Source organism: Pteropus alecto, unplaced genomic scaffold, assembly GCF_000325575.1.
Source record: "Pteropus alecto unplaced genomic scaffold, ASM32557v1 scaffold121, whole genome shotgun sequence".
NCBI lineage: Eukaryota > Metazoa > Chordata > Mammalia > Chiroptera > Pteropodidae > Pteropus > Pteropus alecto.
The window spans coordinates 10,165,371-10,178,415 of NW_006434369.1; the positions used below are offsets into that span (position 1 = coordinate 10,165,371).

Here is a 13,045-nt window from a genome sequence, read left to right on the forward strand (position 1 = left end):
AGCCGACGGAGCGAGGGCGGAGGCGGGCCGCGAGGCGCCCCTATCCCCTCATCGCTCCGGGGAGCCGGGGACACGGCGCCCGGAGACCACGGCAGCGGCCGGATGCGCTTCCATGGCGGACACCACGCGCCTGTGGACAGGAAAGAGGGCGAGCACAGGGACGCGCGGCGACCACACAGCCTTCGTCGCTGCCCGCCCGAGTAGTATTCTGCCCTCACGGACTGCAGGTAACGTCTCCTGGAAGCCGCTGCAGCTGCTTCTCAGTCCTAGGCCCCCACCCCCTGCAGCAGCTCATCACCGACAGCCTCCACCGCCTGCCCGGCCCCCCGCGGCGCGGGGGCAGCTGGGAGATGGAGTCCTGAGTCTGGTGGAGGTTTGAGGGGGCCGCCCCACAAGGACTACAACTCCCAGAATGCACCACCTGTTCTGTTGCTTTGCTTCGCCCTCCCTCTCGCCCCCTCTGCCTTTGGTTTTCCTCAAGTCACAACCTCTATCTACCCTTCGCGGGTTTTGTGTTCTCTGGAACCCGCGCGGTTGGCTGTGCCAAGCGCCAAAGGGATTTCAGCCATTTACTCCACAAACAAAGCTTTTTGTTTAAAACCATGACTGACGAACCACGAATAGGAAAGGGGTGGCAGCTCCCTGAAAAACTGGTTACAAGTGAACCTAGCCAAATAGTTGTAGGCGAAGGTTGTATACTTTGTACTTTTGAGGAAGTATCCACATCCCTGCCAAAGAAACCAGCCAGAGGCACGTAATCTCCCTTTCCACCCTGTTACAGATGTTGTTCTATGTTTTCATAGGTAATGTATTTCAAAAATGGTCCATGGGGGACTTAAAGACATCTGCTTTGCCTTTAATTCACCTAAATTATCAATTTAATCCTCTGCTTCTTTGAGACCAAGCAACAAATGACCCACAACTGAAGATTTTGCTGCACTGGCTTGAACAAACCAGTGTGAAACAAGACGCTTTAATAATCTCAAGACGCTTTAATAATCTCTATCTTTACCTGAAATTAAAACTCCTCAATTCCTCCAGATTACATACATTCATTAGAGAGATAAACCCCAAAGGAGAGAGAATAAATGTGTAGATAGCCCATTTTTAGGAGGAACCAGATATAGCCTTCATTTTTTTTTGTGCCTCTGTTGCTCCCTACCTTTCCATTCTACAAATCCCTTTACCCTGTACTCTCCCCCAAAACAGGCAAACCAAATCTATGCAACAATCCCTTGATTTCATAAATATATCCTGGCCATACCCAGCTGCCTTACTCTGGGTGTACTCCCTAAGCAGCAGTATTATGAACAAATATGTACTACATGTGAAAATATTAAGTATAATAACTTTGCAGAAGATTTAATATAAAGGTCCTATGGAGAATGAACCCAGTGCAATTAAGATGTATTTACAAAAACCCGATGCTTTTTTCATAGATGGTTCAATTCTATTTCATAAATGAAGCAAATTTTATTAAAATATAATTGAATCGTTGCAAAGAACACAATGACTGGAAGGATTTATTTTAAATGTTTTTATCTCTCTCATTTACATATATTGAATACCTAATAGATGCCAAGCACTGTTCTACATACCAGGGATACAGCAGTGAATAAGACAAGCAAACGTGTTTATGCTCAAAATGCTTATTATAGTTGGAAGATACAGACAATAGCGTTAATAGGGAAATCTCAAGAACTGCTAATTCTTATAATGAAAACAAGCAGGGCAGTGTGATAAAGATAGGGTTGGTATTTTAGATCAGCGGATCAGGGAAGGCCTACTTGAGAAAGAGACATTTAATCTGAGATCTAAATGACAAGATAGATCCATCCATGGAAGGACCTAGAGGAAGAGTGATGAAAGTAGCTAGTGCAAAAGTCATGAAGAGCAAAGAAAACTTAGCCATTCCTCTAAGCCTTGGTAATATTTCTCAACTCTGGATGTACATTCTGAATCACCCAGAGAGATTTAAAAATTACAAATGGCCAGACCGCATTCCCATAGCTAATGAGTCAGCATCTGTGGAAGTCAGGTGCAAGAACAGTAGTTTTTAAAAGCTCTCAGGTGATTCTGTTGTGCACCCATAGTTCAGAAACATTGCTCTAAAGCAGTGATTCTCAAAGAATTGTCTATGGACCAGCTGAATCGGCATCATCTGAGAATGTGTCAGAAATGCAAGTTCTCAGGCCCTACCCCAGACCTACTAAATACAGAACTCTGGGATAATCCAAGTAAAAAGTGGTGTCTTGGACTGGGGTAGTAATCAATAAAGTGAAAATTGGACAGGCTAGGGATATGTTTTGGAATAAGAATTATTGGGGTTAGCTGAGATTAGATGTGGGAACTGGTGAGAAAAAGAAATGAAAAATGACTTAGTTTTTTATCCTGAGCTTCTAGGTCAATGGCAGTGCCACTTCCTGAAATGGAGAAGACTATGCAACCATCTCCCCAGAATGCTTTAAGAACTCCTACCTTTACAAACAACCCTTAAATATCTGGGTGAAGGATGTTGTGACTAGGACACAGTCACACAGTCAGGAACTAAAGCCTCGTAACTTCAAAAGTCCAAGATCTTTTCCACTAACCCATGCTGCCAGATGTCTTATTTGCTATATTAGCATAGATCATTTTTCTAAAGATAAATTCTATAAGGGTTTTTAAGAATAAAGTTTGAGGTTACTCTTGAGACACAGTTATTTCTGGAGTCCTATTTACTGTTCTCATTCCTAAATAAAATGCTCTGCTCCCTCCTTTCTGACTGCCTCAATCCTACTTATCTTACCGTGTCTGTCCAGTTTCCTCCTGCTCACTGTCTGTCTAGCTCCTCTAAGGCAATAGTTCTCAGCCTTACCTGTACATTGGAATTACCCAGGAAAGTTTAAAAACAGATCATAGGTTTCACATCAGGCATACTGAAGGTGGGGAGGGGAGTATAAAAGGTCTGTTATCATTTATTGATGAACGGTCAGACTTGAGAAACACCAGTGCTAACTATATTTAAAATTTAATTGGGTATCTATCTCGTGATAGTCCTTGGATTGTTTTATACTATTATTTAGTATTTTATCTAGACATATACGTATATATTACTTAGTATTTCATATGCACACACATACATACATAAAATCTTGTTTCCCAAATCTGATTCTTAAATGGGAACATTTACCCCTCCTGTGCCGTTTCCTTCCAGAAGAGGGAAAGCTCAGTTGGTAACACCTGGTCTCTTCATACTCTTTTATTCCTTCTGTCCCTGATCCCTGGTCAGAGGAGGAGTGACTTATCTAAATGGTATATTTAGAAAAAATAAACTGGGTTTGCTGAGCTCGGCTCCTCCCACATTCCTCTTAGGTATGAGCTGCCTTGTGCCTCATCTGCACAGGCCTTTAGCATAGGGAGGGCCACCCGAATTCAGCATTGCCTCAATTTAGGGTTTAATTAACAGGTCTGACCGGCTCTCACATTATTGTATGCTCTCTGACTTAGACTTTGTTATTAGTAAAGATGATATTTTGGCCTCCATATGTCTTAGTCTTTTTTTAAATTTCTCAATTGGGCAACATTTATAGTTCCTTCAAAGTGATCCCACACTGCTTTTAAGATAATTAAGAAAAAAAGAGCCAGGAATTCAGCATTTATATACTGCCACATAGTAGGTGCTTGTCAGATATTGATTGATCCAAATGTTTGATCTTTAAAGCCTGGCAATAGGCCTGAATTTTAGCCGTTTGACCTCTAAATATTGTGGGAAGAATTATGCTAAATGTGGGATGGATACGAAGTAACTAAGACTCTTGTCCTCAAGGAAACCCAGTCCTATGCCAGTATTTACCAAATATCTACTTTGTGCCAGATGCTAAGCTTGCCAGTAGCAATACAAAAATAAACAAAATATGCGTCCTTACATAAAAGAACCTAAACTGGCTCAGCATTTTTTTCAACACTGACCCATCTGAGCTTCAAGAAATAAATTTAGTGAGTCATGACCAGCCACTAAAAGAATGGAATGGAATGGATCAATGTATACTACAAGTAGTAAAAGCAAGTATTTCTCATGAAACTTGTTTTAGTTATCTATCTATTTGTGTGTGTATATGTGCATCTGTGCATGAATTGAGTTGCAATGCAAAATATATTACTGTGGATTCTAGGTTTTAAAAGTTGAAGATTTATAGTCTAGCAAGAGAGCCAGTTATGTACATAAGCGACAATATTAAATATTATTTTACATGTATAACAGGGATTTTATAGATGAGATTGAGGCTAAGGGAATCTCAGAAATTTGGTAGTAGGCATTTATGTCATGCCGCAAGAAAGGGGGCAACACTGGGAAGGTTCTTGGGAAAAGGAGAAGATTAAGGGGAAAAGCATGAACAAAGTCTTGCAGTCATGAAAATAGTTTGTGTGTGTATGTGGGAGAAGTGTTAGCGTTTAAGATTCCATAGAAAAGACACACTTTCTTTCAGTTCCAATGAATTTGGAGTAGAGATGTACAATATGGTGGTTGAGAACTCCTGTTCTATAATTAGACTCTGGCTATGAATTCTGACTTGTTTGAATTACTTCATCTAAGAGATGCCTCTGCTACATTTGTGAACATCTGTAAAATAGGTGTTTTGAGAATTTAATGGGATGATGTAAAGAGCTTACTTAGCACAGCACCTTGCACTTAAGAAGTCTTCAATAAATGTTGGCTATTAATCTTAATAATCAAATATATTCTAATATATTATAGAAAGAACTGGGTAGTAGTATTGGCTTCATTCAATTCACTTTTACTTAATTTGGAAAACAGTCTGTTAGGGTTTGATCAGAGAAGCGGAACCACAATGCACATATGCAATAAGCTAATAAGGGAATTATTGTAAGAATTAAAGGCAATTGTGTGAATTAAAAGCAATTATTATGAGAGTTAAAGGCAATTATTATAAGAATTATTGTAAGAATAAAGGCAAGGCAGTCCATGCAGACAGTTGCCTCATGTCTAATGAGAAGCCCACAGATGCTATACTGGCAGTTAGAAAGGAAGGTTGAATCTGGATGAGGATAAGGGCCAACTAGGACCAATGGAGACAACTACTACCTACAAAGACTAACTAGAACCCACATCTGCCTTTCCTCACCTCCAACCTCGATGCCGTAGGTGATGTGTAGGAGAAGCTGGAACCTTTCACCATGAAGCTGCATACACACACTCAGTCCAGGAGTTGAGAAACTGGAGATGTGCCAGAAGCGGGAGTGTATTAGTTTCCCAGGGCTTCCATGACAAAATCCCACAAACTGTGTGGCTTAAAACAACAGAAATTTATTCTCTCACAGTTCCAGAGGCTACAAGTCTCAAATCAAGGTGCTGGCAGGTAGGGCCATGCTTCCTCTGAAGTCTCCAGGTGAGAATCCTTAATCCTAGCTTCTGGTGGTGCCTGGTAGTCCTTAGTCTTTCTTAGCTTGCAGCTGTATAACTCCAGTCTCTGCCTCCATTGTCACATGACATTCTTCTCTATGTGTTAGTATCTCTGTGTCTTCAAGTGGCCTTTTTATAAGGATATGAGCCATTAGATTTAGGGCCCATCCTGATCTAGTAAGACCTCATTTTAATGTAACTAGTTACATTTGCAAGGACCCTATTTCCAAATAAGGTCACATTCTGAGATTCCAAGTGGGTGGAATTTGGGGAGAGAAGGGACAACATCATTCAGTCCTGCACACAGAGAAACCTCAGTTGGGTGTTTCCCTGTGGCAATAAGTGGGCTAGCTGCATATCAGAGACAATATGCCTGGCAATTTCCACCAGATATTAAAACATTAAAAAAATAATTGGCAGTTGTTTCATTTCTACCTCCCAAATAGCATCCAAAATGTCTCTATTGACTGACACAGATCCAGAACGATACAGGAAGGGAAATTCTGGGAAATTCTGTCTTAGCTAAGTTGATTCAGTACAAAGCCACCACACAGTGAGAGTCTCTGAGGATTTTTTTTTTTTTTTTTTTTTTACCAGGGAAATGACTTGATGGAAATGTAGTTTTAAAAACATTGATCTGTCAGTAGAGTAGAAATGAGATTGGGAGTGAGGAAAGATTGGAGTCATTAAGAGATAATTTGCATAATCTAGGATAGTGGTCTCTAAACTTCTTTTTATTGTGCTTTTGGTAATGGTAGACTAGATAAGTGGGGCCAACTCTCTGGCTGAATACAACTTAAAAACTTGAATTAAAAAGAATCTTCTAAGTGTAAAAGAACTAATGAAATAATGAGGAATAACTGGGCCAAGATTGGGGAGCAGACAGAAATGGAAATCCAGAAATGAGAGCTGGGTATTTGAGGGCTCTTTTCCCTAGGGGAGCTTTGGAAGGTCTTGAAGAGGATGCTGAGCAGTGGTTTCGACAGCTCTAGGGACTAATGTGAAGCTGGTCCTGGGCTCAGGGTGCCAGGAGACTACCAGGCACATAGGGCTGAGATACCAAAGGAGGAAAGGGGCACCAAAAATAAACCTGCAGCCTGGATCAGCTTTGCCTGATCTGGCTGACCCAAAAAAGTTCAAATCCTGAAATTGGATTATAGGAATCCTGGATTACTACGGCTCTAAGGCCTGGCAGAAACAGATGAAGAAGCTCAACATCCCAGGCCTCCAATTATTTCTACAAAGAACCTTTCAAGTATAATTCCAGCACCCATACAAACATTTTTTAATTGTATGCCATTATTAGTTAAAAAAAAATTTTTAAGCACACAGTTTAATCATGTTTATTTGCTTATTTACAAAGATGAGCTAGAGATGAAATAAAATATTTGTTTTTATTTTTAACGGTAGGAAACAATTTTAATATCACTGTTTCATTTGCTAGGGCTGCTATAACAAAGCACCACAAACTAGGTAATTTAGAATGACAGAAATGTGTTCTCTTACTGTTCTGGAGGTTTGTAATACAAAACCAAGGTGTCAGCAGGACCATGGCCCCTCTAACTTCTCTAGGTCCTTCCTTGCCTCTTTTAGTTTCTGGTAGCCCCAGGCATGCCTTGGGTTGTGGCAGCATAAATCCAGTCTCTGCCTCCTCTTCACATGGCTACTATCTCTCTTTCTACCCGTCATTAATTAAACTAATTCCAGGTTTCCCCCACTATCTGAAAGTAGAACGTTCCTATGAAATCTTTCATAAGCTGAAATGGCATAAAGCAAAGAAGCAATTACCATTAATTTATATAGAAAAGAAATCGAATGTTTCCAGACCCAAAAAATCACCTACCAAATTATACCAAATATTCTTAATTATGTCCAGGTTTACTATATTATTAAGCATAACACTTTTATGAGCTCTCTTAGGCTTTCTGGTACCTTAGGACACATCTTGCTAACAGAAGCACAGAATAAATTGAGATAAAGCATAGATGCTCACAGATACAGTTCAAACCTCTGGAGGCTTGATGCTGAGATGCTGAGATGCTGAGTGCAGTTTCCAGGGAAGGAGCTTGGAGGTGCCACTCTTCCTGCTTGGGGCGTGCGCTGCCTCTGTGAGGGCTTACTGCAAGACACACACTGAATACTGCTTTCTCTTTTCCCTTTTATTTATAAAAGGAAAAACCTCTTCAGATTTTTTATGGTTAGTAAAAACAGGTACTAACGTAGGTATTTCGTAAAAGCAAAGTGGCAGAACACAAACTTTCAAAAAGCAAGAGATATTCTCTATCTGTAACAACCTATTTCCAAACAAAATCATTCTGAGGCACCAGAGGTGAGGATTTCTACTTTTCTATTCATGCGACACAATTCAACCCATCACCAACTAGTCTCCATTACTTAAAAAAATATTTTGAAAATGATTAATAGTTTGAGATTCAGCAGCTCAGTGGATTAAGTTTGGTTTATCTTAATACTTAATTTTAATGTTTGTCATAATTGTAAAAAAAAAAATGCCTCAAAATATTCCGAGATCCAAATGAAAGCAGAACATCACTGACTTTCTGAATTGTGATACAAGTTTTTTTCAATCACATACACTTACTGTACAAAGATATTTTTTTTTTGCTATGCAGCTAGGAAATTTCCATCTCTCCTGTGTTAGTTGTTCTTGAACACTAATTGGAAGGTGTTGCATTTTTATTATTTTTATAAATAGGTTAAAACTCCATGAAACTCTTTTAAAAAATTTAAACAAGTGAAAAAATTCTGGTACCAAGTTTGTGTGCAGATAGAAAACAAACACAGTTGTGTACTTTTTGACAATTAAGTCATATAACAGGTGACATGTTTTCAAAATATTCTTTCCATAGGGTACATTTCTTTCAAAAGCAACTACCTTCTCATTTATTGTTAAGATATCCTCTTTATCTTGAGGAAACAGATGAAATGTTTTAGGGGTTTTTTTCCCCCAAAATTGTCTTCTAAATAGTATGCTATAGAGAGCCTCTCTATCATTTCATTGCAGAAAAGGTCAGCAAACTTTGTATAGTTCTCCTCTGGCATGGACACTGTGATCTACCGCCTTAATGCATCCCCCTCAGTGTCAGACTGTGGCTCCAGCTGTAGGGAATGCTACTGGCACTTTGGGAATTGCCCTGCTTACACCCCTTCCTGGGGTGGCCCACATCCAGAGACTGATCTACACATGAATATAAGGATCTGGCCATCTCAGCCTAACTAAGGACAACTTAAAAGGGCCATTCTAGCTCCAGAGTTCTTTTGAGGTCAGCCAAAAAGTCTTTGGCCTGCAATGCAGCTGGACTTCTCCCTCTGCTTGGTCCTGCTTCCTTCTTTTCCTTCCTTCTACTCATGCTGAAACCAAGGGCATGACTTCATAATCACCCTGCAGGCTGTGTCTCAGAATTTCCTTCCCAAGAATCCAACCTACCACACTATCATTTGAGAGAGCGAGAGGAAAAAAAAAAGCATAATTTGTTTTTACATACTTTGTCAAGAGAAAACCAGAAAACTCCCATGTGGTACAAAAGGCTTGCCTGGCCAGTCTCATCATGACATTATTTTTAAAGTCTTGGTTTTACAAAATTAAACCTATCGAAAAGAACTCATAACAAGGAAACACCAATGCACAGTGATACACCAGAAGTGGAACTCTTCCTACGTCCTCAAGATACTTCCTATTATTCTATTTCACATGTGACCATATAACATATGGGCCAAGTGAGGGCCCCAGTTTCAATCCTTAGAGTAAATATTAGGTATGTTTATTCCCTTACATTTTAAAATAAATATACATTTGCTCATATTTAATTTTTATATTCTGATGAAAATTAATAAATAGAACCCTCATTTAAAAGGAGTCAGGAGGTTAGGAGAGAGAATTCTCACACATGTCACTCAACGCACACTACTGACCCCAACAGGAAGAGACACACCTTGCATCTCCAATGGGAAGTGGTCTTACTTTACTACTTCAGCTGGAAGAAGAAAAGATCCCTCATTGTCCAGTAACAGCTCAGCCAATGGGAGGCTACCATAATTCAGCCAATGAAAAGTCACTATACTTCAAACTTTTAGTTTCCTCCAATGAACTCTGTTTACAACAGCCCCTCCTAAGTCCATAAAAAAAGCAGTCCTCTCCTTTGTTTCTCTGGAGTTTTGAGAGATTCCCCACTTGGCAGTGTACATTGAATTGCAATTCTTTGTTGCTCTCAAATAAACCCATTTTGCTGGATGAATATTCATCTGTTAAAGCTCAACATTCTTTAAGTATTATATTGCACATTCTACTCATCTGGGCAAAAAGTCACAAGAATTAAATATAGAGTGTGGCAAAGGAAGAGCAGAGGGAGCAAGGCTATGAAGATGAGACCCATGAGTTGTCTGTACTGCCAAGGACACGAAAACAGCCAATGATAACATCCAGATTATTAGCCTAAGTGTCAGTGCCCTGAACGGATATCTTTGATTTGGGGAATAAAGTGTAACATTTGCCCTGCTGGATTTGGATCATGATTGTGGGACATCTGGATAAAGAAGTCCAGCAGGAAGATCTTAGTGGATGTCTGGAGGTTGTTCAAGAGAGCCATGGGACTCGAGCAGACATCTGCACAGCTGCGAGAGTTAAAGGAGTAATGAAAATATAAGAAGAGGACAAGGTCGAAGTAGTGTTTTAAAAATATTAGGCCTTAAAAAAAAAGGTATCTTGAAAACAAACAAACAAAAAGATTAGGCCTAGCAGTGGAGTTGAGGATATGTTGGCAAGACCTTAGGTTTTATAGGGGTTCTGAGCATGTTACCTCGAAATATGCCACTTAGGCATATTGATATTTTGAGTAAAAGGCACTTGCAAGAAGGGCACCCTGACCTCCTTTTTCTTCCTGAAAGCAGGAGATAAAACTCCGACCTGAAAGGTGTCCTCCCTTTGGCAGGAAGAAAGAAGACAATCTTATCACCAGAGACGGGGAGCTGAAGTTGAGAGAAATTGGTACAAACCAACCTTGTTAAACTAACCCTTATCTTCCTAGCCATGTCTCTATGATTAACTGTCCTCTGTCTTGTCATGTTTTCAGAATTTACTACTTTTTGTCCATCTAGAATATAAGGTTGGACTCTAATTGCTTCTTTGGGTCTTCATTTTTCTTGTGAAGGCTCATGTGTACATGAAAAATTACTAAATAAAATGTGTATGCTTTTTTCTTGGTAATCTGCCTCATGTTGGTTTAATTCTTAGGCCCAGCTAGAGACCTAAGAGGGTAGAGGAGAATTTGTACTTCACCTAGTCTCAAGGAGATCTAAAGGAGGCTGCAGGGATGCAGATATGCACTAGCTAAGTCCTAGACAAGCATAGGGAGGGCAGAAGGATGGAAAGGAGAGGATGGGTTCAAGAGATATCACTAAGAAGGGTGAGTTTTGTGACTAATAGGAGTGAGAAACCAGGGAAAAGGAAGAATTCAAATTTTCCTTTTAGAACTTATTTGGAAAAATATTTTTATTTCAAATACACTGTCCTACTCCCATTCTGACCTAATGGAAATCCACAAAAATATGGTTTAAGTCTTGGAAGTGGTTTGGTTAAGTTATAGTTAGTCGCTGAACACACACCATTTTCGCTATGGCAACTTAAACAGCTTACTATAGTAATAGATTTCTATCTACACAGATAGCAACAACTGTCGTGAGCAAGAAGGCACATGTGGCTGATACTCATGTCCTTTCTTGGTCTAATCATTCCCATGACCGGTAGATATTCAGTTTTAGACCAAATTTATAAAAGTATTGTAACTGTTTAGGTTAATTTGTTAGTTTTGTTTTTTTTTGTTGTTGTTGTTTTTTTTTAAGGAAAAACTAAACTATTTAGAACTTTAAAAGATACTATTATTTTCACAATTTAATAGTTTGAATATTTATAGTGGATATTGTCTTTGTCCTTTCAGACTGCTACAACAAAAATACCATAGACCGGGTAGCTTAAACAGCAAACATTTATTTCTTATAATTCTGAAGGCTGGGAAGTCCAAGATCAAGCAACTAGCAGATTCAGTGTCTGCTGAGAAACACTTCCTGGTTCACAGAGGTCATCCTCCCACTGTTTCCTCACATGGCAGGAAAAAAAGAGCTCTTTGAGGTCCCTTTTACAAGGGCATTGATCCCATTGATGATGTCTCCACCCTGATAACCTAAATACTTACAAAGTTCCCACTTCTTAGTGCCATCATATTGAGTGTTAGGATTTCAACATGTGCATTTGGGGAGGAAGGACAAACATCTAATTCATAATAGATATCATGTTTCTTTTAGCAGGTCAACCTATCTTATTTCTAAAGTACCATAACCACCTCTGCCTACCAAAAAATTGGGTAAAAATATAAGGGGGCGTGGGAAGAACACTGAGCAAAAAGAAAATAACTCCTAAATCATGTCATGTTTTCTTTGGCGATACACAGAATGATGTCTGCATCCCTCAATTTGAACAATAAAGCCCTGACTCTTATATTTCCCAGGAAATGTGATACTTTACTGGGTTTTTATTTTCTAGTACAAAAATTTTAATTTCTGGCAGAATCTTCCTCCCAGTATACATATAGAAAGTTAGTCAGCTGAGTAACTAAATTATTGCTGATCCATTTGAATCAAGCCTGAGGGAAAATTGTATTTGGGGATTACCAGAAATGCTTTCATTAGACTTAAAACTGTAGCTCAAGTCACCAATTTTAAGCCACTGCTGAGAAAGTACTTATCAACAGACTACTTTTCTACCTTATCAAAGAAATGTAATGTTAAGCTCAAACTTTGCACTGTAATGTAATTGAAGTTTGGCCAACAGTAGCTAATAATATCCGAGAGTAGTACTACTTGTTTACAATGTTAGCTCAATTAATTATCATTTCAATTCTATTAGGTAGGAACTACCATTATTTCCATTTTTTAGATGAGGAAGATATGGCACAATAGGGTTAGTGACTAGACCAAAATTACATAGCTAATAAATGGGAGAGCCTAGATGCAGACCCAGAGAGTCAGCTCCAGTCCGTGCTCTTAACCACTCCAATTCTGCCTGCTTAAGTGAGAGATAAGTGATTACTCAGGGGAAAATACTCCACCTTGCCTCCATAAAATTCCAAGAATCAAATATGTAGTTAAGTTGTAGAATGGGGGAAAAAAAATCAAACAACTGGCACCTATAATATGAATTCCTCCAGGAAGACATAGCAGGTCTTTTTGCCATCCAGCCTACCTGGGAGAAAAAGAAAGGGTGTTTCAAGTGAGCATAGTGGGTGTTCTCAGGGAACAATAAACAATCATAGATAGAACCTATGGAAGAGTGAGATTGGCAAAATAGACAGTGCCTAGTTATAGAAAGAATTCTACGGTTATGCTCAGGCATTAGGTTCAATTCTAGAGTCTAAGGGAAACCACTCTTGTTCTGTCCCATCAGTTATTCCTTCTCCAAATCCCAGAGCAGTAATTTTGTTTGGAAACACACAGGTGATGGTGTCCTGTCAGTAGCATCTACCCTCCACCCCCCATCCCCAATCTCTCTTTTCACCAGCTCCCATCTTTCTCAAGATAAGTAGAAGAGCAAAACTCCCTCCTATGATTCATAAAGGCCCTGTCTCTCCTCCT

The 13,045-nt window shown here is 39.5% G+C and overlaps 1 protein-coding gene across 1 annotated transcript in view; it reads left to right on the plus strand.

The window, feature by feature from the left end:
- Nucleotides 1–9,930: 9,930 nt before the first annotated feature.
- The window catches only part of ELOVL2 (ELOVL fatty acid elongase 2), a 94,024-nt gene continuing 90,909 nt past the window's right edge, over nt 9,931–13,045 (plus strand). Inside the window, exon 1 of the mRNA XM_015587266.2 lies at nt 9,931–10,050. Coding sequence (XP_015442752.1) covers nt 9,931–10,050 — 120 coding nt within the window. The remainder of the gene's footprint in view (nt 10,051–13,045) is intronic.